Raw genomic sequence first — 24,225 nt, 5'->3', positions numbered from 1 at the left:
CAAAGATATTACTCCTGTAGCAGGCAAGCTGGATTTTGTAGTAGTTGATTGCTATATACTAAAGATCACAAAATAGTCTGGTTGCTTTCAGATGCACAAGACCTTCACTTTCTCCAGGTCAAATTGTACCTTAGAGCTCTCACCAAAGACCATGCTTGTAGCGGGTCCTGTGATAAACTAATTAAAGATGTATTAAGGAGGAAAAAGAGTTATTGCAGGGCTGAAGAAGGCAAACATATGTACACAAATGGATTGCAGTTTATGGTTTTAAAAAGTGATGGAGTTATAGTAATCTGTCAGCTGTAAATGTCTTGCAGGTCTAACCCAGATTGGCTCTGCTTCTGTTTCGTAGCTCCAGCTCTGTGAGAGTCCAAACAGCAAAACATTTTGTTAGCTATTTTAATTTCCTTCTTCCAGAATTCAGGCTGGTGGGATGAGTCCTTTTGTATGTAGCATTTTCATGCAGTTAACAAAGTCCCTCTATTGTGATATCTCACAAGTAGGGATGTTAAATCCTGTTAAAGTTAATGTTTAACTGCTTAACTAATTAAAGGGGTTAACTGATTAAACCCATGAGCAGGGGCTTCTCCAACCTGGCTGCTCTGGCCTCATACTGGGTTGCCAGCTTCCAGCCCATGCAGGCGGAGAGTTGGCAGTTTTACATAGGGCTGGAAGCAGCAGCCCCACCCACCCACCCCCCATCACTGCCACTTCCGTTTTCAGCCCACACAAACTGGGAGACTACAGCCTCACAGGGCTAGAGCAGCCCTCTGGGTCAGTGGGTGAGGGAGGGGGGCTGCTCCCAGGTAACAGTTAATTTTTATAGGCCTACTTGATAGTTAGAAGACAGTCCCTACTGACTAGGTTCATAGTTTCAGAGCAACATTTTTTACAGGCCAAAAGCAAAAATGTAAGTATTACCTTGTAGCTTGTGATAATGCTCTTGTAAGTTAGGATATTGTAAGTTAGATGGATGCATTCAGCAACTTAAAAGCAATTCATAAAGTCTAAACACATTGTTATAAATGTAAAATCCATCTTAACCATGCTAACACAAAGGTGAAACATCCTGGTTTCCAGCAATGAATTAGTCAGTACTCAGCTGACACTTAAACCCTTGGCAAGAGCTGGCACCTCATCTGCCAGTGTCACAAACCATATGTTAGAAGTGCCACAGCTAGTAGAATAAATATGGTTCTTTTTATACTTGTATGCTATTTGTCACTTTAGAATTATGACAAGCCAAAGTCCACGTGTTCACTGTTATGCTACAGTGCAAGTAAATATATTGAGTAAACACTCACATGTGTGCCAATCACTTTTTAATTAAATAGTTTGCTTCTGCTTGGGAGGCAAGAATGTAACTCTGGTTAAATAAACCAAGTTTTATTGTATGTATAAAACCAGACACCTGTTTATGTCTTTCGTTCAACAGGCGATATGAAAAAATTGAATGAAGACTCCAAGCTGCAGCTTTACAAATTACTAGAAGTACCTGACCCAGACAAAAACTGGTATACACTGGCACACAAGTTGGGCCTGGGAATACTCAGTAATGCCTTCAGGTTGAGTCCTATCCCAGCCAAAACTCTGCTGGATAACTATGAGGTAATTTTTTTTAACAGGTGTTCTAAAGGACCATGGTCATGAGCGGCACATGCAGCTGCCCTCAAAATGTTCTTCTGCATGAGCAGAGAGTGCCACCTTTTATTTTGTAACAAATCTGCCACAGTGATATGTATATGACCTACCTTTGTGTTCTGTCATAGGTTTCTGGTGGTACGGTGAAAGAGTTGGTTGATGCCTTGAGACTAATGGATTACACAGAAGCAATTGAAATAATTCAGAAAGCTCTCTCCATGTCATTAAGCCAGTCTAACAACGAGGATATTGTTGTGAAGGCTCCCCCATCATCCCCGTCTGCCTTTGCCATCAAAGAAGAGACAGGTAAACTAGATAGGAATGGATGATGTGCCTTCAAAAGTATTTCCCAGCAAGTTTCATGTGATTCTGATACATTTCAATCCAGCTGCCTTTGCACAGAGTAGCCCTACTCAGTTCCCTGTCTGGGAAGTACTGAAATATGTAAATATTTCTCATTTTAGACTTGCCAGGCCTACCAGTAGTGGGAAATGAATGGAAGTTGAATGTATACCAATGATTTATGGCAATAATTATTTTAGTCTGTTTTCTAAAAATAGACAATTGCCATGTCATCAGTATTAATGCATATTTGCCAGCAGCAAGGGACTACTCAGTCTCATTTGCTCACGACTGAATATCCACGCCATCACAGCATTGTCCAACCTCTCCTGGAATTCTACAAAATCCTTCTATTGTCTTTTACAAGGCTTTTCCTGTGATCTTGAGTGGACTTCAGTATTTTGTCCTCATTAACTGCTCGTCAAAGTAATTAGGCTATACAGCTTATTATTACAATTAAAATAGTTGCCATTTCTACAGCACTTGTCATCTATAGATTTCAAATGCTATATAAGAGGTGGGTAATGCCAATTATCCCCATCTTACCAATAGGGAAATAGAGGTATGGAGGTCACATGAGTTGTCTATGGTCACCTAGTGAGTCAATTTCAGAACAAAGAATGAAACCAAAGTTTTCTGATGCCCAGTCTAGTCCTTTGTTCACTGACCAAAAATGTCACCATAGCCCACATAGGCTGTGTCTAGACAGGCAAGTTTTTCCGCAAAATCATCTGCTTTTGCGGAAAAACTTGCCAGCTGTCTACACTGGCCGCTTGAATTTCCGGAAAAGCTCTGACGATCTCATGTAAGATTGTCGGTGCTTTTCTGGAAATACTATGCTGCTCCCATTCGGGCAAAAGTCTTTTTCCGAAAGACTTTTGCGCAAAAGGGCCAGTGTAGACAGCATAGTACTGTTTTCCGCAAAAAAGCCCCGATCGCGAAAATGGCGATTGGGGCTTTTTTGCGGAAAACCGGGTCTAGATTGGCCACGGACGCTTTTCTGCAAAAAGTGCTTTAGCGGAAAAGCATCCTGCCAATCTAGACGTGCTTTTCCGAAAATGCTTTTAACAGAAAACTTTTCTGTTAAAAGCATTTCCGGAAAATCATGCCAGTGTAGACGTAGCCATACTGTTTATATTGAGATGTGAGATGAAACCAGTCAAGTGTCACTTCCATTACCTTTGCCAGTTTACATTTTATAGTGCTATTCCATGTAGATGCATGCCTGTGTATGGGCTATAGAAAAGCATGAGAGTATTCTCTCTATATTCCTGAAGAATACAATATCCACAATAATAAATCTAATTTGTCAGCACCACCAGTGAAAGAGCTTAGCCACATTAATAACCGATTCCTCATTCATGTATTTGAAAGTGTGTTTTAAAGAGTAGTTTCACATCTTAAAAATTCTGCAGTGCTGAATTATCCGTTTCAATCACATCAAGCTTTTTTGCCCTCTTTATAATGATGGTGGGTCTCTGAGCCATAAGCACCTTCAACAGAAGACCACGTATCTTACACAGCAATCAGTTATTCCTTTGCAGATCTTGCATGGAAGGCAGCTGTTGCTGAACTTTACGGATTTCATGCTCACTTTAAGTAGATGCCAATTATTTAACCTATTTGACAATCCATTCTTTGTTCTTTCATGTAAAGATGTCTTTAAAGCAAAGAGATCTCAACTATCGTTCAGCAGCAGTTTGCACATCTAACGTGCAGAAGGCCTTTATCCTGCTACTTAGCACACTCCTACCGGCCTTACCTTAGCTTAAGGATAGTAGTAAATGTTATGGATCGATATGACTGCTAGTTTATCTGCATGGGATTGAATTTAAATATCAGGTATCTAACCCTATCCTTCCTACCCTCATCGATACACCATTTTTGGCATTACACACCCCTGCAGATTCAATCAGCATAGTGTGATAGAATAGCCATTAAAGTAAGTAGTTGTTGGTCAGTTCCTAAGTGAAAACAACCAGTACCTTCATACTGCAGTACTAACCCCAAAGATTTTGATTGAATGTCCCAAACAGCCATGGGAAATATACTCCAACAGACAAAAGCACTTGTAAAGCACAGACTAGCTTATAATGTTCTAGTGCAGGATGAAAAACTAATGTGTTTTCTTTTCTGTTTTCTTTCTCAGGTGAACTTTATAATGTAAAATTACAAGACAATGAAAGCATGTGTGATAGCGGCGTGGAGACTTCCTTCCGCAGACTTAGCGTCACTTATTCTGAGTCACTTCCCAGTATCATCAATAACACTTAGCAAAATGACCCTGGGATATGGACAAAAAGGCTCAGTTTAAGGCAAAATGTAACCAGTTAGCAACATGCAATTATATGAACTTAAATGACAGTTAAAATTATGTCTGTATAATTCTGTCCAGCAGAAGCGATCGTACAGCCAGAAGTGCACTGGAAAACATCTGTCTGACGTGTACAAGATTTGAAGGATTTGTGAACATTGCTTCTTTTTTGTTTCTTAAATACCTTTACTTGTGTTCCTTTACAAGCTGTCTAGTGTAACCAGAACCAGTAACCAGTGCTGTCTAATGTATAGAACTGGATGATGTGCCTTTTTCTGGTTGCCAGAATTCTCTGTATGGATGGACATTGCTACTTCTTATTAATGTTGAATACCAACTCACCTCTCATAAAAGATGTACTGCACACAGAACAATCAGAGGATGCATCTTCTAGCTACCCATTCCCCAGTTTTACAGCACAGTTACATGGAAAGGAGAGCACATAAAACTGTTAAAAGGATTCCTCTGATGTTAAAGACAAATTGTGGTTTTCTCAAAGTAGTCATTGTCGCAATTAAAAAAAAACCCTACAAAAAGAGATCATGTATATTTCAGTGAATGTATTTAAATTTAACTGTGGTGGCTACAATCATTCAAAGCCTTAACAAGTTTGGCATTTACTATTGTAAATATTCTTTTTAGAGCAATTCCTTTTAAAGAGGACATTTGTGCTTTTTTAATGCTTATTTTTATTTTACTTTTATAATAAAAGCAAAATGAAATTAAACCCTTCGTCTTCATTAATAATTTTAACTTTCCTTTGTTGCGTTTTAGGAAGATTTGTGTCTTTTTTTTCCCACTGTTCACCATTTCAATTATAGGAATTGAGAGCAGATAATACAAAATTAATGTAATTATTTTTCATTGTATTAAAAATAGCTATGAGGCTGAAAACAATTCCTCTTTGAACATTGGCCATTTTTACCTGAGAAGTGAGGGGCCCGATGGATAGCTGAGCAGAGATGCCTTGTGCAGGCTGTGCTTTGGGAACTGTGGCCTCTACTGCTAATCCTCTTTAGTCCCATTTGTGTGTCTGTCCTGTTGATTAATAACAGTGAAGGAGAGTGTTCCACCGGAGGGTGTGCACCACTTTGGAGACTGCATAGTAGTGAGTCTAATATAGACTCGTAAATCCAACACCGAGGAACAGTCTGGCTGGCACCTGTACTCTTCACAGTCACGAGGAGTAAGGGAAGCTGACGGGAGCATTCGCTCTTGTTGGCCTCTTTCTGTGAGGACGGTGCAAACTCCGCCTCAGGTAAGCCAACTCCAGCTACATATTCTACAGAACTGGAGTTGCGCACTTTCAACCAACCTTCCAGGTCTAGTGTAGACCTGGCCTCTGTCTGGTCTGCAAAGCCAGATACTCCTCATTAGAAGAAAAGGAAGTGGGGAAGTAGAGCTCCAATAAGGACAAAACATCTCGAAGAGTTCGTGTTATGGTAAGGTAAATAATCTTTCCTTCTTCAGGTATATATCCCTATGGATTATTTCACCATAGGAAACTCCCAAGCAGTAACCCAGTGTGTAGGTGGATTCTGAGGGGGTAAGACCAAGACAATTTGAAGGACTACATCACCAAAGGTGGTATCATCTCTGGAATCAAGTAAGGTGGTATAGAGTATTGGCAAAGGTACGGTAAAACCAAATAGCAGTCTACTGATTTCTCCTGTGGTAATGTCCTTCAGCATAACTATAGATATGGACTGAGTCAGAGCAGAATGTGCTATCACTCTGGGTGGCACCTTCTACTGATAGGCTGCTGCTCTCCATCTTTTCTCTTTTCTTTTCTTTTTTTTTTTTCTTGGTGAAAATTGAAGGATTCTTTCTCTTCACTTATGGCTGATTCCATGAACAAGAAATGTCACATGGATGCATTAATAACTGACGCTATCCCTTTTGATTGAATCCTTCATGGATTTTAACTATTGTGGGCAGGGGAAAGGTGAGATATTTTATTGATTTGTCTACATGATAATATCATGACGCAGGCTGATGGAGGTATTTCCAGAGAGAGATTCTGATATTTTTGACCAGTTTTTGTGATAGATAAGAGCGAGTCAAAATGGAAACTGACCAAGACTCCTTTTTTCCCCCAGAAACTTTCAGAATGTTTGTATCTGCAGCTTGTGTCTCTCTGTATAAGGATGTTAAACATGAATCCTGAATCTAGTGAGTCCTGAAACTTGAAGAAACCTGAGAGCAAGATCTGAATCTCATGACTTAGGTCCATCTGTCTTAGAAAGGAAACTCTGAGAATTAACTGAGAATTCTATATACACTTTTTATGAGTGCCTGGAAACTCTGAAAATCAGGCAATTTAGTTAAGAGCCTAAATACTTAATTTAGGTGCCTAACTTTACACTTAAGTCTGAAAATTTGACAATACAGTTCACATGAAGATTTGGGGGAAATTATTCTTATTCTCTTGATAAGGGTTACCTCTCTAGGTCTCGGCCAGCATTTTACATGTTGCATAGGCAACAGAATGGAATTATGAAAATAACTGAAGGAGGATAAAGGGCTTTCGCTTGTCATAACAGATATCCAAGGTGAGCATACAGACAATTGTTCTCTCTGCATAGACAGGACATGATTTCTGTCTATGAAGTATACCTGGATGTGTGTGGAGCGTTGTTGGACAAACATGTTAATTCTTCCATTTTCTGTTTCAATATTCATAGCATTCTGGTTTTGAAGCGTCCCATCAATGAGGAAGAGATGTGAGCACGGCGCTTTTCCTCCAGAATCACTCGTCCAGTTCCTTCACATTAGTCAAATGTTATTAAAATGTTGTTCTTACCATCGGTGCTTCCAGAGCTGTGTAAATTGGGCTGATCTGAGCCTGGAAACAGCTGACTAGATTTAGAAATCCTCTTTGGTTTGTACTAAAGAGTCAAACATGAGCCCATAGCTCAGGTATGTGGAAGAGAGCCAAGCACTTAGGAACTGCTGGAATTACTTGATGCTATGGTTAATTCAATAGTTAATTTTGAAGTGGCCCCATCTCCAGGATAACCTCTTTCCTAAGGAGCCTCTCCTACTAAGCTCCTCCACTCCATTGTCTGCCTTCTAGTTGCTTTTTAATCAAGGCTCTTCTACCGCTTTCTGGAATCTACCGTTGGATCACGAGGCAGTGCCAACCAAGCTGCAAGTAATAGCACATAACTCAAATAAGGCAGGCAGAGGGCTTCTGCTGAAGCAAAGATGTAATCAGAGGGGACATTTATCAGATGAAAAGAGTAACGCTTGTAGTAGTATGGGTTCCCATTCCAACTGAATGTTGTCCTGTTACTGAAACTTTTCATTAAATGTATTAAACTAGTTCTCGAATAGCTCTCGCTTTGCATAGTCTCCTGTGATTTCTGCTGCAAACTTGGTGTAAATGCATCCGGATCAAAAGTAAAGTTAACTAATTCACACTGTGGGTTTTTTCCCTTCTAAACAGATGGATAGATCATGAATATTAATAAGATTAATTCTCACATAAGCATCTTGATAAATGGGCCGCTGTCTGTTTCTCGGGAAGGTAGCACACTGAGGGGAAAACAATCTAGTGAAAGCAGATAGTACACCTGGCAAGCTGCCAGGATTTCCTGAGTGGATTTCCTGACATTACCGTAGGCCAACAAAGTGCTCAGAAAGAGTACCACCCCTCCTTGGCCTGTTGATATAATGCTACTGTTCTCTCTTGGAATAGGGAGTTCTGCATTTAATCTATACAGGAAGGGCAGATTAGGTCACGATGGGGGGGGATGTCTACATCTCAAACTAGTGACCATACCCATGTCTAATGGGATCCCCTTGAATAGTGTGTCCCACCATATTTCCCCAAGAGGGAGTTAACTCCTATTGGAGTTGAAAGCTGCTTCGCTCTGGCCTTATCCACCATGCAGCAGCGGGAGCTGCCTGAGAGCCTGGGGCATTCGCTCCAGTGTTGAACACTCCCTTGACATGTGAGTGGCAGCAGGTTCGAGACCTGCATTCTCCAGCCTGCTCTGGTACAGCAGCAGGATGGATGCTTCTGCCCTCCAGAGACTGGGGCAAGGAGGGACCTTTTCCCCCAGTTCCCTCAAGGTAGCCAGCCCACAACCTTCCCTTTTTTACCCCCTCTCTCCCTAACCTCCCTCTGAAGGCCCAATGTCCCTGAGTGACCACCCTGGGAAGCCACGTCCACAACACCGGCATATCAGCACCCAAGGAGCATGCTCCCCTACTTTCCCCCCAGATGATCAGAAAGGAGCAACAGGCTGCCAAAGGAACTTTGTGGCCTATCGCAGGACACACAGAGTCTCCGGCCAGGGCTCTGAGCCCAAATGCTAGAACCTTTGCTTTCCACACAAAAAGGCACGTGATGGATACCTGTGTTCTTTGCCACCCCTCTCCAAGCCGTGGCTGTGAGGTAAAAGAGCGAGTCCCTTGAACTAAGGGAGCCTCCAGTGGGATCAAATCCACCTTCTCAGCAGCTGGAGTAGGGCAACTGTGTTACCGTTGCCTCACTAGCCTCATTTATGACAGGTTACAAGGGCAGAGGTGTCCAAAGGCCATAGAAGGGTGAGGCCAGAGTTAATTGATTATGCAGGGGAAACATGGCACCTCTCAAGGTCCCATAGATGTTCCTTCCTGGGGCTCTGAGGGAAATGGAGACACTCATAGACTTATAGACTTTAAGGTCAGAAGGGACCATTATGATCATCTAGTCTGACCCCCTGCACAGTGCAGGCCACAGAATCTCGCCCACCCCTCTTAGAATAATCCTCTCACCTATGTCTCAGATATTGAAGCCTTCAAATACTTTGAAGGCCCCAACATGCAGAGAGTCCTTCAGCTGTGATCTGTGCCCAATGCTACAGAGGAAGGCGAAAAACCTCCAGGGCCTCTGCCAATCTACCCTGGAGGAAAATTCCTTCCTGACCCCAAATATGGCGATCAGCTAAACCCTGAGCATGTGGGCAAGACTCACCAGCCAGACACCCAGAAAGTTCCCTATAGCAACTCCTATCATCCCTCCATTGACCTATTTCCAACTGATAATGAATGGTCAATTAGTTACCAAGATCATGTTATTTCATCCAACCATCCCCTTATCATAGAATCATAGAACTGGAAGAGACCTCAGAAGGTCGTCAAGTCCAGCCCCCCACTCTAGACAGGACCAATCCCATCTAAATCAACCCGGCCAGGGCTTTGTCAAGCCGAGACTTAAACACCTCTAGGGATGGAGACTCCACTACTTCCCTAGGTAACCCATTCCAATGCTTCACTACCCTCCTAGTAAAATAGTTTTTCCTAATATCCAATCTGGACCTCTCCCACCACAACTTGAGACCATTGCTCCTTGTTCTGCCATCTGTCACTACTGAGAACAGCCTCTCTCCATCCTCTTTGGAACCTCCCTTCAGGAAGTTGAAGGCTGCTATCAAGAGACACAGAGATCACTAATGAAAAGCTTGATAGGGAATAATAAGAGGGGTGGGGGAGTCATGGAGAAAAAGGCTGGAGGTAGAGAGGGTCACACAGAGGTCAGCGAGGACAGATTTGGAGGCCCTGGAATCAAATGATGCCATAGAGATCTGAACTGGAGGTAGTGGGGGGGCCGTGGAGAGGTCACTCGGGATTAACGTGGGGACACAAATACTAAAGGGTGGTGGCAGTGGAGGGTAATGCAGAGAACACCAAGGATCATTTTACATGCAGTGAGGGTCATGTGACACCCAGACTGGGACAGCATTCAAAAGGGGTTCCAAGGAGGTCGATGAGCATCCAACTGGATACAGAGGGGTCACACAAGGACACAGAGCAATGGCAGGATAATAGAGCGAAAGCAGCGGTTCAATCTGGATGCCAAAGGATCACATGAGGACATGTAAAACAGAGCTAAGCATATTAGAGGTCATGAGCATGTCACTGAATTTCAGTTTGGATGCAGCAGAATCAAATGAGAACACATAAGGAAATGAGGATCAGTGAGCATGCAATCTGCTTTAATTTGACAGCAGAGAGTGCGTATGAGGTCACACACACCGCACGGCTGCAAATACCACATGGACACCTGCATCTTAATGGGAATCAGTTTGGATGCAGAGGGGTCAAATGGAGACACAGATAAAGGCTGGAGAGATCAATAGGATTGTAGAGCGTTCAAATGGGAACACAAACACCAAAATGGGGTCATGGAGAGTTTACAGACATTCAGTGTCAAAGCAGAGGATTCGCACAAGGTCACCAAACAGGGTCCGCAATATTGCAGGGTAATGGTGAGGTTACCTGAGATATATCTGCAAGCAAAGGAGCCAAATGAGGACACAGAGCTCAAAGATGGGCCCTTCAAAGAGCTTCAGTTGGAAGGCAGAGGATCAACACAGGGAACAGGCTTGATGCTAGCTTGGGGCCCTGAAAAGTCAATTAGAAAAAATTGGGGTCAAATGAGGACACAAAGACCAACCAGGGCCATTCTGAGGTCACACCATTCAATTTGAAGGCACAGGGCTCAGACAGGCTCACAGAGAGCAGGCTTGGAGTCATGGACAGGTCAATAAGGAAGACTGGGGGGGGTCAAATGAGGCCACAAAAAAGAATTGGGGGTCATTCAGAGGTCACAACATTCAACTTGAAGGCACAGGGTTCACATGAGGTCACAGAGAGCAGGCCGAGTTGTAGTTTGGGGTCATAGAAAGGTCAATTAGGAAGGATTAGGGCCAAATAAGGAGAGCGCTCCTGTTGGGGTCATACAGAGTTCACAGGCATTCAATTTGAAGCCACAGGGTTCATAGGCGGTCACACACAGGAGGGTTGGCAGTGGATAGGGGTCATGGAGAGGTCAATTAGAAAGGGTTGGGGTCAAATGAGGACACAAAGACCCCCCCGGGGCCATTCCGAGTTCACAACGTTCAATTTGAAAGCACAGGGTTCACACGAGGTCACAGAGAGCAGGCCTAGTTGTAGTTTGGGGTCATGGAAAGGTCAATTAGGAAGGATTAAGGTCAAATAAGGACAGAGAGATCTGGTTGGGGTTGCACAGAGTTCACAGGCATTCAATTTGAAGCCACAGGGTTCATAGGAAGACACACACAGGAGGGTTGGTTGTGGATAGGGGTGATATAAAGGGTCAATTAGGAAGGGTTGGGGTCAAATAAGGACACACAGACCAACAAGGGCCATTCTGAGGTCACCCCATTCAATTTGAAGGCAGAAGGGTCAAATGAGGTCACAGAGAGCACTCTTGGTGGTAGCTTGGGGTCATGGAGAGGTCAATAAAGAAGAATTGGGGTCAAATGAGGACAGAGCGCTCCTGTTGGGGTCATGCAGAGTTCATAGTCATTCAATTTGAAGGCACAGGGTTCATATGAAGTCACAGACAGGAGGGTTGGCGGTGGATAGGGGTCATGGAGAGGTCAAGTAGGAAGAATTGGGGTCAAATGAGGACACAAAAACCCCCTCGGGGCCATTCTGAGTTCACAACATTCCATTTGAAAGCACAGGGTTTACACGAGGTCACAGAGAGCAGGCCTAGTTGTAGTTTGGGGGTCATAGAAAGGTCAATTAGGAAGCATTAGGGTCAAATAAGGACAGAGAGACCCAGCAGGGGGTCATGCAGGGTTCAATGTGAAGGAACATTCAACATTCAATGTGAAGGAAGAGGGTTCATACGAGGTCACAGAGCAGGCTTGGTGGTAGCTTGGGGTCATGGAGAGGTCAATTAGGAAGGATTGCGGTCAAATAAGGACAGAGACACCTGGTTGGGGTCATACAGAGTTCACAGGTGTTCAATTTGAAGCCACAGGGTTCATAGGAGGTCACACTCAGGAGAGTTGGCGGTGGATAAGGGTCATGGAGAGGTCAATTAGGAATGGTTGGGGGGTCAAATAAGGACAGAGAGACCCAGCTGGGGTCATGCAGGGTTACGCAACATTCAATGTGAAGCAAGAGGGTTCATACGAGGTCACAGAGCAGGCGTGGTGGTAGCTTGGGGTCATGGAGACGTCAATTAGGAAGGATTGGGGTCAGATGAGGACAGAGAAACACTGTTGGGATAATGCAGAGTTCATAGGCATTCAAGTTGAAGGCACAGGGTTCACTTGAGGTCATAGACAGGAGGGTTGGCAGTCGATAGGGGTCATGGAGTAGTTAATTAGGAAGGCTTGGGGGTCAAATGAGGACACAAAGATCAACAAAGGCCAGTCTGAGGTCACACCATTCAATTCGAAGGTTCACAGGGTTCACAGAGAGCAGGCTTGGGGTCATAGAGAGGTCAATAAGGAAGAATTGGGATCACATGAGGACCCCAAGACCAACTGGGGTCATTCTGAATTCATAACATTCAATTTGAAGGGACAGGCTTCATACTAGGTCACAGAGAGCTGGCTTGGTGATAACTTGGCATCATAGAGGGCCAATTAGGCAGGATTGGGGTCAAATGAGGACATAGATACAGCGCTGGGCTCATTTAGAGGTCATTGACATTGACTCTGAAGGCTGAGAGTTCACATGAGGTCACAGAGAATAGGCCTGGCGGTAGCATGGGGTTATGGAAGGATTAATGGGGAGCAATCTGGATATATAGGGGTCGAATGAGGACACAGGACCAAGGCTGGGGCCCCATGGACCTTACAGTGGTTTGATTTGAAGGCTGAGGCTATGTCTACACTGGCATGATCTTGCACAAAAACTCTTTAGTGCAAGAGTTCTTGCATTAAAGTAGCTGTGCAAGAGAGCATCTACATTGGCATGTGCTTTTGCACAAGAGCATCCATGCCAGTGTAGACGCTCTCTTGTGCAAGAAAGCTCTGATGGCCATTTTAGCCATAGGGCTTTCTTGCACAAGAAATTCATGTTGCCTGTCTACACTAGCCTCTTGCGCAAGAACAGTTGTGCAAAAGGGCTTATTCCTGAGTGTGAGCATCAAAGTTCTTGCACAAGAAGCCCTGATTTCATACAATAGAACGTCAATTTACTTGCACAAGAACACTTGGACAGTGTAGACAGGCAGCAAGTTTTTGCGCAAGAGCGGCCGCTTTGGCGCAAGATCGCACCAGCATAGACACAGCCTGAGTGTTGACACCAGGTAGTTGGGGGTCCATTCAGGCACAAAGGGGGGTTATTTTGGAAGCACTTGGGGTTGACCTATAGTGAGCACCAATCTGGGGACAATGGAGCTACTCTCAGGCCTGGAACATTGGAGGTGAGAGGACACATAGCACGTGAATGCATATAAATGTCAATGTAATCAGTGTTCCAGCATGATGGAAAGTGTCAACGCAGTGCAGTCATATTGGGTCAATGATGGTGGGGCTGGGAGGTGACATGCACATGGACAGAAAGGCTGGACATATCGGGCTCATGCAGGGGTCAACAAGGATAAATTTGAATGCAGTCAGGTCCCAGAGAATTCAGTGAAGGCCCGACTGGCAGAAATGGGAGACAGCAAGAAAGGCCATAGTTTCGTTTTCCCCATCCGCTCCTAAGTCACCTGTTTCTTCTCTAACAAGGACAATTCAAAATTCACTGGGGACCAGGGAGGGTGTGGGGAAGAGCTAGACACAGTGGAGTCATGCTGGGTTACAGAGCCATAGGCTGGCTGGGGATGGGGGAAGGGTGTCACTCAGGTATCAAGGAGGATGCATTTGGAGGCCAGCAGGATCGATTGTACGTCTACCAAGGCGATTATCAAAGCCAGTAATCTCTCTCAAGCAAGGGTTCAGGTCTCTACTTTCTTACTTTTCTTGAGCCATTGGCATTTGCTGATCAAATAAACAGTCCTCCACTGTTGGAAGGCAGGTCTTTCCTTTTTTTTCCACTCTTGTGGTTCTGGTGTAGGCCTGGGACATAATCAATTTCCCCAACCCTAATATTAAACCAGCATTGTGTGAAGGTCAGGGCATTCACCGCTAAAATTGAAAAACAGAATGTTCGGCTGCTACTAAAATACCCCCTCTCCCATTCAGGAACACCTCTAACAAGAGTTTTGATCACTAAGGGTACATCTAGACTACATGCCTCTGGTGACAGAGGCATGTAGATTAGACTACCCGGCATAGGAAAATGAAGCGATGATTTAAATAATCGCCACTTCATTTAAATTTACATGGCTGCCACGCTGAGCCGATCAGCTGTTTGTCGGCTCAGCGCAGTAGTCTGGACGCGGTAGTCAGGAGGCATACCTGGGAGGTCGATAAATGCCTTTGATGTCAACCGCAGAACGTCCAGACTACCACGCTGAGCTGACAAACAGCTGATCGGCTCAGCGTGGCAGCCATGTAAATTTAAATGAAGCGGCGATTATTTAAATCATCGCTTCATTTTCCTATGCCGGGTAGTCTAATCTACATACCTCTGTCGCCAGAGGTATGTAGTCTAGAAATACCCTAAGGTTGTAAATTAGAAACATCCAAGCACTGAAAAACTTTAGGGAAGATACAGAGACTCAACAAATGGTAAGATAAGCTCTGAGCAGAGAATTTAAAATGACCATCTTCACAGAGAGGTAGTCACAAAGAAGTTACAATTTGGGCATGAAGGAGAAAATAAAATAAAAAACCCACCTTGAGCAGTAAGGACACAAGTGCAAGTGTGTAAATGGTTAAAAATGTTATTTAGGGGTGTCAGATAACACAAAAGCCTTAATAAACTAGAAGAAGGTAGATAATTTATTTTTCATTTATGTTCTATAGGAAAACTAAGGCATCGCACACCCTGAATGACAGTGAAAACCCCAAACAATTGGATACTGATGCCATTGGGTGAAATTGGTCTGCCTATTGGGAGTGATGAGCATAGTATATTTGCCTGACATACATATTGTGTGAATGTTGCTAATAAACAGATATTTAGAGCACAGCTGTATAAGGCTCTTTCACTTGTAAAAGCACTGGTAGACCCATATGCCCTGAATCCATGGGAGAAGGTAGATACTTAAATTGAACAGGTTTCTCTCTCTGAGTCCCATGGGTCAGGCTAGGTGCCTTTTGCCCTGAGTATGTTAGATTGTACAGGCATCACTGTCCCATTGTAATGCTCCTTACCTACTGACCACACGGTAGAAGGGTTTGAGTCTATTTTCCTAGGCTTCTTCAGCCACCATTATGTTGACATGCCCAGCAAAAATAAGTACACTGAATAGGGCCTGATGCCGCTCAACTTTAAATTAGTGGGGGGCGTTTGGTTTCAATGTTAGAAACAGGGTGCCGGAAAGGTAATCCCTATGCTGTTAAAGATACAAAATTTCATATTGAATGCTAGGCTACATGGTTCTTTTAATAAAATGATAAGTCGTCTTATCTTAACATCACCATCTTGCTATCTTTTGTTCTAAATAAACAGCAAAACATCCATGTAAATTTCCACACACTGCTCAGGAATGCAGAGCTGAGTTAAATCAAGCTCACTTGTGCTCCCTTTAAGCTTCTTTTCTGAATAAAACGTATCTCCTGTAATATCAATTTTGTTTTGCATGCAAAACCTCAGACCCAGCCAACTTTTTCCCTTTCTACTACTTGGTTCCCTCTCTCCCATCACTACTACCCAAGACTTTAACCCATCCTCACTTTCCCGTGTCCTTGCTTCCTTCTTCTAGATAGAGACGTGATTCCTGTTGCTTGGTATCGGAAACTGACAGACTCCTAAATATTGTTTGTTTTTGCATCTCGAATGGACTTTTAGTACTCCTATGCCTTGCACTAGTACATAATGACCCCTCGGTATCTATCATGCACAGTAGCACAGGTTTGACAGATCCCAGATAGAATTTGGCCATGAAGCAGCTCAGGAGCTCTTATGAGAATTTGCTGATCTTCCCACCACAGAACCTGAGGCAAATTCTTTTTTATTAGTATAAACACTGGAGGAAGACAAGTAACAACAACATTACAATTTATAAACATGTTGGTTTGTAAAAGCCTCTTCAGTCTTTCTATGCCTTTGCTTCATCAACCAGATTAGTGGTTATGATTCATTTCTGTTGAAACGCACAGAAAATCATCCCGTGACTCACTATATTCTACAATCTCTGGCTGATAGAAAAGCTCATGGGATTTTGGACCCAGGGAAAAACAACAGGAAGTTTGGAGCACCCTGGCATAGGTGATAGGTTGCTGGGTGCTGGGGCTGATTAGTGAAGAGGGTTTACTGGAAGACTTGCAAGATGGAAGGCTGGTGCGGGTGTGTAGCTTACACCTCCACTGCTCCCACAACGGTTCAGTTTCAGGACTGTGTCAAGTTTTGCCTTTGCATGTGGTATCAAGACACACTATGATCTCTGGGTATAAGACCAGAGAGCAAAAAACAAGATTCCACCTCTCTACCCATTTCCACAAAGATCAGTGTTTCTTAAACTGTGTTCCACTGTACATTGGTGTGTCACAAGGCAGTCAGATGTGTGCCTCGGAGAAAAACAGAGTTCAAAGTGGCTGCCCTTAAAGGGGCAGGCAAGCTTTTTTTTTTTTTTTTGGTTCAATAGCTTTCTCCCCAACCTTTTTTTATTTATTTTTTTTGCTCAACAAAAAATCCTTGGTGTTCTTCATTTAAAAAAAATATTGTTTGGTGTTTCTCCATCTTAAAAAGTTTAAGAAACACTGCCGTAGATGGAATCAGTTACAAATGAAGGTGTTTCATTGTTCCCAAGGGTTTTCGATTATGGGTATTGTAATTTTCATCGAGATACCTCATTTAGATAACTGGAGATATAAGGAGATAGCAGTGGAATAAGGGCATCAAGCTAATTTAAGGGCCCATGATAAGATGCAGATTCACTTCTCACCATCTCACTGGCCTTGAGGCTACAGGATACATTTAAAAACATTCTTTACCCCCCAGAGATGCTTCCTTATTAACTTAAACACCATTTCTGCTTTTGTGTGGCCCATTGTGCACAGCTCTTAATGTCGGGCTTTAGAAGATTCTTTCATAGTTCTCTTCCTGTTATAAAAAAAAAGAGATCTCTGAAGAGTACATCGTGGATATGAAGTGTTGAGATATTAAGATCCATATATCTCATCTTGCTCTGAATACTGCCAATACTGAAACATAATACAAAAGCAGTTGGTTACAAAAGCTGGCATGCAGATATGAAGACAACATCTGATTTGCTTTCCAACAACCCTATCTTCCTTCTTGTCAAACATATTCTTAACCCAACCCTGTCAGCAATGTAATGCAATGAATGAATGTATGTATGATAAGCTCTCACTACAATTCCTACATGCATTTATGAACACTTCATGTCAAAAAAGATATGAGATTTGGAAAAGGTGCAGAAATAGGCAATGAAAACAGTTATGGGTATGGACAGATTTTCACACAAGGAGTCAGGCCGGTCCTAACCAACTGGCGGCCCTGAGCGACTGCCGGAGAAAATTTGTTGTGCAAAAAAAAAAAAAAAAAAAAATCCTGCAAGGTGTCAAGAAAGTGAACAGGAAAACGTGAATTACTCCTTCATATAACACAACAACTAGGGGTCACTCAACAACAGGCAGCTGCTTAAAAGCAGACAAAAGGAAGACTTTTTGATCGCACATAGTCAATCTGTGGAATCCAAAAGTATAACTGGATTTAAAAAATAATTGTAGAGAAATCGATTCAATCAAAAAAAGGCTATTACCCAAAACAGTCAGGGACACAAATACATGCTCCAGGTTTCCCTAAACCTCTAATCTGAAGCTGGGACAGGATGTAAATTGCCCTGTGCTACTAACACCCCCTGAAGCATCTAGCCCTGGATACTGTGTGAGGCAGGTTACTGGGCTAGATGGACCATTGACCTGACCCAGTGTGGACATTTTTATGTATGATCTGACTGCCAACATCACTGAAGAAAATTGCTGAGAAGCATAAAGCAACAAATCCTTCTGCTAGACGTCTATGCGCTCCACCTTCTCCTTTTCTTTCATTTCTCATCATCGGCCCTCCCTTTGGGGTATCATTTGTCAAGCATTTGCCTTCACCTGAACTTTCAATAATAGAAAAAGATGCTTCTGAGGAGCTATTAAGTTTTTGGAATTGGTCTGCATTATTATTATGATATGATGCATGTGCTATTATGCAATGCAACACCTGCCAAGTCTCAAAAACTTTCGCTGCCTCACAGCACAAATCCGATGATTCCACTCATTGAGATGACATTCACTCATTGGCTGCATCTAAACTACACCCCTCTGTCGGCAGAGGGATATAAATTAGACGTATCTAAAGTGTCTTCAGAATCTTACAAAACGGAGCATTTCTGTCGAAAATGCTCTATCTAAACTGCCGGGTTTTTTCGAAAAGCCCTGTTTCAAAAAAAACAGCAGCTGCCATTATGCAAATGAAGTGTGGGATATTTAAATCCCGACTTCATTTGCACTTTTGACGTGTCTAATTTACATCCCTCGGCTGACAGAGGGCTGTAGTTTAGACGTACCCATTCTGAGCTCTAGCAGTAACTGCCATAACAATGGCGCAAAACTGGGTGTTAAGTTTGTGCACCTGAGGTAAGATGAAATTTCATTGAACTAGTTTTTCAGGGCTTTATTCTTTTAAAATTGACACTATATTGGGACTATACTGAACTTCACTCACAAGTGCCATTTGTTATATGTAATACTAATCAGTAAAAATCTCACCTCTTTCCTGAACATAACAATGCAAATCCTCCACTACTTTTTTTCAGATGGTAAAGTGAGGGTTATTAGCACATCTGAATTAAACTTCTTCCTCAAATAAGTGTCCAGAAATCAAATCCTTGATCTTTCAACCTGGAAAAACAAAAAATACCCAAACAAAAAATAACTGTCTGTGTACAGTTGAACGAACAAACATCTTGAATAAGTTGTGCTTAAATTCCTTGCCTTACCCTGAAACACAGTGAGGACTTAGGGCACTGGGACAGGCATATGTGCAGGGTAGAGGTACAATGTGCAAAGGAAGTTAACATATCCTTCAGCACATGGACATCTAGATATGCTAAGGAGTGTGCTGCCGTACAGTCCCATGCATACATAGAATCAGATGCCTGACACACTAGAACTCACTGATTTGCCTGTTTGTCCACCTGTCATGTCCTGTGTGACAGACCGTAAACTCCCAAGAGTGGGTATTATGGGATGATCTACCCTCTTTTCTTTGTTTCCCTGGTTCTTTCTAGTCTTTACATCCAAGGCCACAGGCAAGGCTGTAACAGTAACTGAAAGTAGCCTGTGATGTTGAGGCTCATGTGCCAGGCAGGGGGCAGAGGACCCCTCTGAAACTAGAATACATTCCATTAATGGGGGTTTCAGCTCGCCTCTCTCTCTTTCTTAGATCTACCTTAAAGGATAATGTCTGTGGTTCTGAGGGGATATGGGAGTCCCACGAACACCACCAGAAACTTGAGTGTCCATCACTGGGTGGAAAAGTCTAAGGCCCCTTGACAAGACTAGCATGGCCTTACGCCCTGGGGTTTTAGGCCCAACATTGTGCTCCAGTACAAATGAAATGGTCAAATTTGGAAGGGGGATCCCCTCCCCAACCAAGAGCACAAACACGTAAATAAAATATAAAAAAATTAATAAAAAATAAAATAAAAAATTTGAAAAGGGGGATTTGTGCAGTGGGGAAAAGGCAGGGAGCTGAATATGGCACACTGCAGGAGACTCCCCCTCAAGCTGCAGGTGACTGAGAAGGGACTGAGTGGCCACAGGCATCTGCTGCCTTATAGTCCCTTGTTCAAGGCCTGAGAGCATTACTGTGCAGTTCAAGGCCACACATATTATGGCACCCCAAGAGCAGGGCTGGGCAAAAATGCAGCCCAGGAGCTGGATCCAGCCCACCTAACACTTTGATCTGGCCCACAGACTGCATCTGGCAGCTTTCTATTCATACCCTGCTGCCTGTGCCACTGAATTTCCAGCTGATACCTCAGGCAGAAGGACCCTGTTTAAATGGCTCACAGTCATAGCAGTATCCTGTGAGGACGGAGCCGTGAGCCTTGTAAATAGCTGCAGCAACCCTGGGCAAGTGCCAGGCAATACGGTAGCGGTGGGGGCAGAAGCTATGAGCCCTTTGCTATATTTTCAATCCAAAGCCTCCTGCTTTAGCCAACTCTGGGGGAAAGCTAGTCCCCAGCCCCACCCCTTCCATCCCTGGCCCTGCCCCTTCCAAGGAGTGGAGCTGGGCCAAGACCATGAACCAAAATTAATGAAGTGACCTCCCTGGGAAAATTATTGCCCACCCCTACCCTAGAGGCATGTTTACAAAAGTAAGAGAGTTGCTTTCTTTCAGAAATAGTCAATATTGTACCTCAGAGAGCTGATGAGATGACTGTGCTTGGATTGCCAAAGAGATTTGAAATTCTTGAATCTCTCCAGTTCCCAGCTAGCAGAGTTTTCCCTCAGATTTTGTTCATTCTAGTGAGATGATCGTCTTGAAATATGAAATTCATAAGCTAGGCAACCTAGAACAGCTACTGGATTCCATGAAGTGAGTGAATGGACAAGGATACATGGATGATAAACAGTGCTTCATTTCTATCATCAGGATGGGATCATGGCCACTGCCAGAACATAGGGCAAAACTGACATCCTTATTTTTACCATTTCTGAGTCTCTTCTTCAGAGCACCAAGTGTAAGTCATTTCCACTGTTCTTATACACCTCGTTTCTAGATGAACAGTATGCAGAGTGGAACAAATCCCATTCTATTATTTTATCTAATGGCCTTTTGTCTTCAATGGTATAGCACATGTGGTGCCGTCTGTGTAAGTATCAGTTCAATAAACAGACTTGTGATCTGTGTTTTCTTTCCACTCCAGCTGTGATGGCCATTTTCTGAATAGAAATGGTTAGAAGGGCTTTCCTGTTGCCGGGGTTAGCTCTAGCCTGGACTCTGCTGATCCGTGGCTGTTGTTCCCTCGGCGAAATCCACCTGCAAGTCTCACAGGATTTTAAACATAACTCCAAGTGCTGTCAGACTTCTTATCTAGGTTTTTGTATTTGGCCAGGAGCAAGTCTGTCATTTGTTAGCACACCTAGTCTGTTAAATTGGACAGGTGTCTGCTTTAAAAGCAATAGAAGGTCTCTAGCTCTGTTTTCCCCTAAGAGCTTTGTGATCAAGAGCTGCATAATAGCGACCCATCAAGACAATGGTAAGTCAATGAATAACAGAGGACCTGTCCTAGGTCTCTTGACTTCAGGGACCTGAATGTCAACCACTGTTCTTGCCTGTTACTCTGTAGCATGACATGTCTGAACTGGTTTCAGCCTATTTAACAAAACCCATTTCATTCCCCTTTGGCTTGGAAATGGAAACATTTTCAGGATTCATAGTTCTATAATTCAGTTGCCCCACTGAACTGTTAAAGGTAAGTTACATAAGGACAGAAGGATGCTCTTGCCTGTCTCCATTAAGCCTTAGCATCTAGAGCATTTGCCAGGCACACATCATCTGTGACCGAAGGGGTGGATTAAAGTGGGTCCAGACCTCACAAGGTAGGGTGCATTAGGCAAAATGTGCAGTGTAAAAGGTGATCACTTAAGTGCTGCAATATCCTACTTGTCTCCTTGTACACCTTTTGCTAATGTGGATGTACTCTAAGTGGATGCCTACACTTAGCACTAGGCGTGTGATTTCCAGCTCACAGAGGTGTAACACAGGCTAGCTCTGGGTTACTGTGACAAAGTGCAGCAACACTGGCAATGAGACCTGTACCTTGCTGAGACCCAGGATGACTAGCTCCTCCCATAGGTTATGCCGTGTCGACCATGGCGCTCAGCCAGGGTGCCCCACGCTCCACGTGGGCAGGCGCAGAGAAGCCACCCAATCAGCTGGAGTGCGGGGGCAGCCTCTTTCAGCTGAAAGCCAGAGCCAGCTGGCCAGGGTGTTTCAGCCCTCCTGACCGCCCAGCTCCCACCATTCTGCGCAGCCACTCACCTGTGTTATTGCTCAGTGAGTGGCTGCTCCTCAAATGAGGAAATCAAATTTAAATGTACTGTGCAGGCGCAGTTCAGCGAGGGCTCAAGAGCGACTCTTAGAGCCCCTAAGATCGACCAGTAGATCGCGATCTACCGGTTGGTGACCACGGTTATAGAGCCACTAGGACTCCAACCTTGACCCACTGAGACCACCCACTGATCCTGCACTCTCCTTCCCACAGCCAGGCCTATCTGATGCTTTCTTCCCCTTCCTTTTAAATGAGGGAGGAGTGTCTTTGCTCACCAAAGGAGGACTCATCTCAGACTCAACTACTGCCTCCTTCATTCCCATGGCTGGAAAGCCATGAACCCAGTCGCCGGTGCTCCCCAGCTGTCCCACAACAGAGCCAATACAGAGTACCAATCCAGCCACCGATTCCCTATCTTGCTTATTGCCTAGCAGGAGAACAGACAGAGCCGCTCTCCTCCTGCACTGAGGCACTTGCAATCAGCGATGAATCTGCTCAGCAGCTGCAGTAGTCACGACAGATCATCAGAGCAGAGAACTTCCTTGTATACAGGACAGGGAGGACGCGGATTAAGATCCATGCCTGGGGGGAACAGGCAAGCTGGGTTCTATTCCTAGCTCTGCCATAGCCTTCTTGTGCGGTCCTGGGTAAGTCTGTTTTTTGGCTTGTCCTGTGCTAATATTAGGAAGGGAATCACAGAGCCTTCCCTGCCCATTGTGGAGAGTAGCCCTAATCAGAGTCCACATAAATCCCTGAGCACAAGGACTGCTAATGCTTATGTAGTTGGTACAGCTAGCTACTCTAAAGGAGGGGGAGCCAGACCTGAATCCCAGTGCAAATATCCATGAGAAAAACCAGAACTAGAACCCATGAATGTACTTTTTATGCTCCTCCAGTACTTGAGAACACTGAACACAAAGGGTTACATTAGAAACCACTGGGGAAGGGAAGTGCCTGTAATGTTCCCACTATGGTGGAAACAAACACGATGCCTGCCCAAGGCAGAAAGGCTGCTAATCACAGGAAGATGGAAGCAGCTGCACCCTGAAAATTTTTAGATCATCACTTTCAGGGACATTCACTGCTTGCCCCTGCTCACCTTGAAACACTAAAGGCTTGATTTCCAGAGGTGCTTTCTTTGAAGCCAGTGAGAACTGCACATGCAAAGTTTGGGGCCCTCAGAGCTTTTTTGGGGGAAAAAAAAAAATCACACACCTGGCATCTCAAGATGGACACCTAAAATATGAAGGCATCCAAAATTCGTGGCTACCCTGCAGCTATGGACCTTAACCTCCAGCATTTGCTGCTGCCAGACTCTAGTCTTACATTCAGATTTTCTGTATGGGGGTACCTGTTCTTAAGCAGCTCTTACCTGTGGAATCTACAAGTTCTCCTGCTCTTCCAGTCAATCGAGTCATTATAGCAAAGCCTGAAGATTCAGCCAATTGTTTTAAAGAGCTTAAAGTAATATAATGTCACAGTAAGGAAAGATGTAGGAAATATGGGACTCAAATTTTACTCAGGAGATAAATGCATTAAAAGACTGAGGTTCTCAGATGCTGTGGAATGACGGTAGAGAGACATATAAATTCCTAAGCTAGATTTAGGCTCTGATTGTGCTAGTAACTAAGCAAATACACAATGTTGGGCAGGTGTTTAAGCATGTTACTTGAATATGGGCCTTCGTTCACAGTGGCTGAAAATTTTTTTCGATCAATGATTCCGTTATCATCTGGGCACTGTTTCCATTTTACTCCATCTTGGGTTTCTAGGATGAAAATCTAGAAAGACACTCTCAGTTAGGATCTAATTGGGCATTCTTGTGTGCACAGTATTTTACAGAAATATAAGCAATATTTTTTGAAAATTATGTTAGGTGTTCCTTCTGGGCAAGATATCACATTTTAGATTTAACTGCAGCATAATCAAAACCCAGCACTATAACCAATGCAACATGATGCACAGAAAATACTATCTAGGCCAAGGTAAGGGTTCTGGCAACAAGCAACTGTAGCATATCATTTTAGCATTTCAAAACCTG

General features: G+C 43.7%; 1 protein-coding gene across 1 annotated transcript in view; it reads left to right on the top strand.

Moving 5' to 3' along the window:
* NFKB1 (nuclear factor kappa B subunit 1) overlaps positions 1–5,024 on the top strand; it is a 100,324-nt gene extending 95,300 nt beyond the window's left edge. Inside the window, 4 exon segments of the mRNA XM_089778052.1 lie at positions 1,436–1,608; positions 1,770–1,947; positions 4,133–4,238; positions 4,240–5,024. Of these exon segments, the coding sequence (XP_089634178.1) occupies positions 1,436–1,608; positions 1,770–1,947; positions 4,133–4,238; positions 4,240–4,309 (527 nt within the window). The 3' untranslated portion in view covers positions 4,310–5,024.
* The last annotated feature ends 19,201 nt before the right edge of the window (positions 5,025–24,225 follow it).

This window comes from Pelodiscus sinensis, chromosome 4 (genome assembly GCF_052426305.1).
Source record: "Pelodiscus sinensis isolate ZL-2025 chromosome 4, ASM5242630v1, whole genome shotgun sequence".
Classification (NCBI taxonomy): Eukaryota; Metazoa; Chordata; order Testudines; family Trionychidae; genus Pelodiscus; species Pelodiscus sinensis.
The sequence above is the reverse complement of the archived record's forward strand: the minus strand, read 5'-3'. Positions and strand labels throughout refer to the sequence as shown.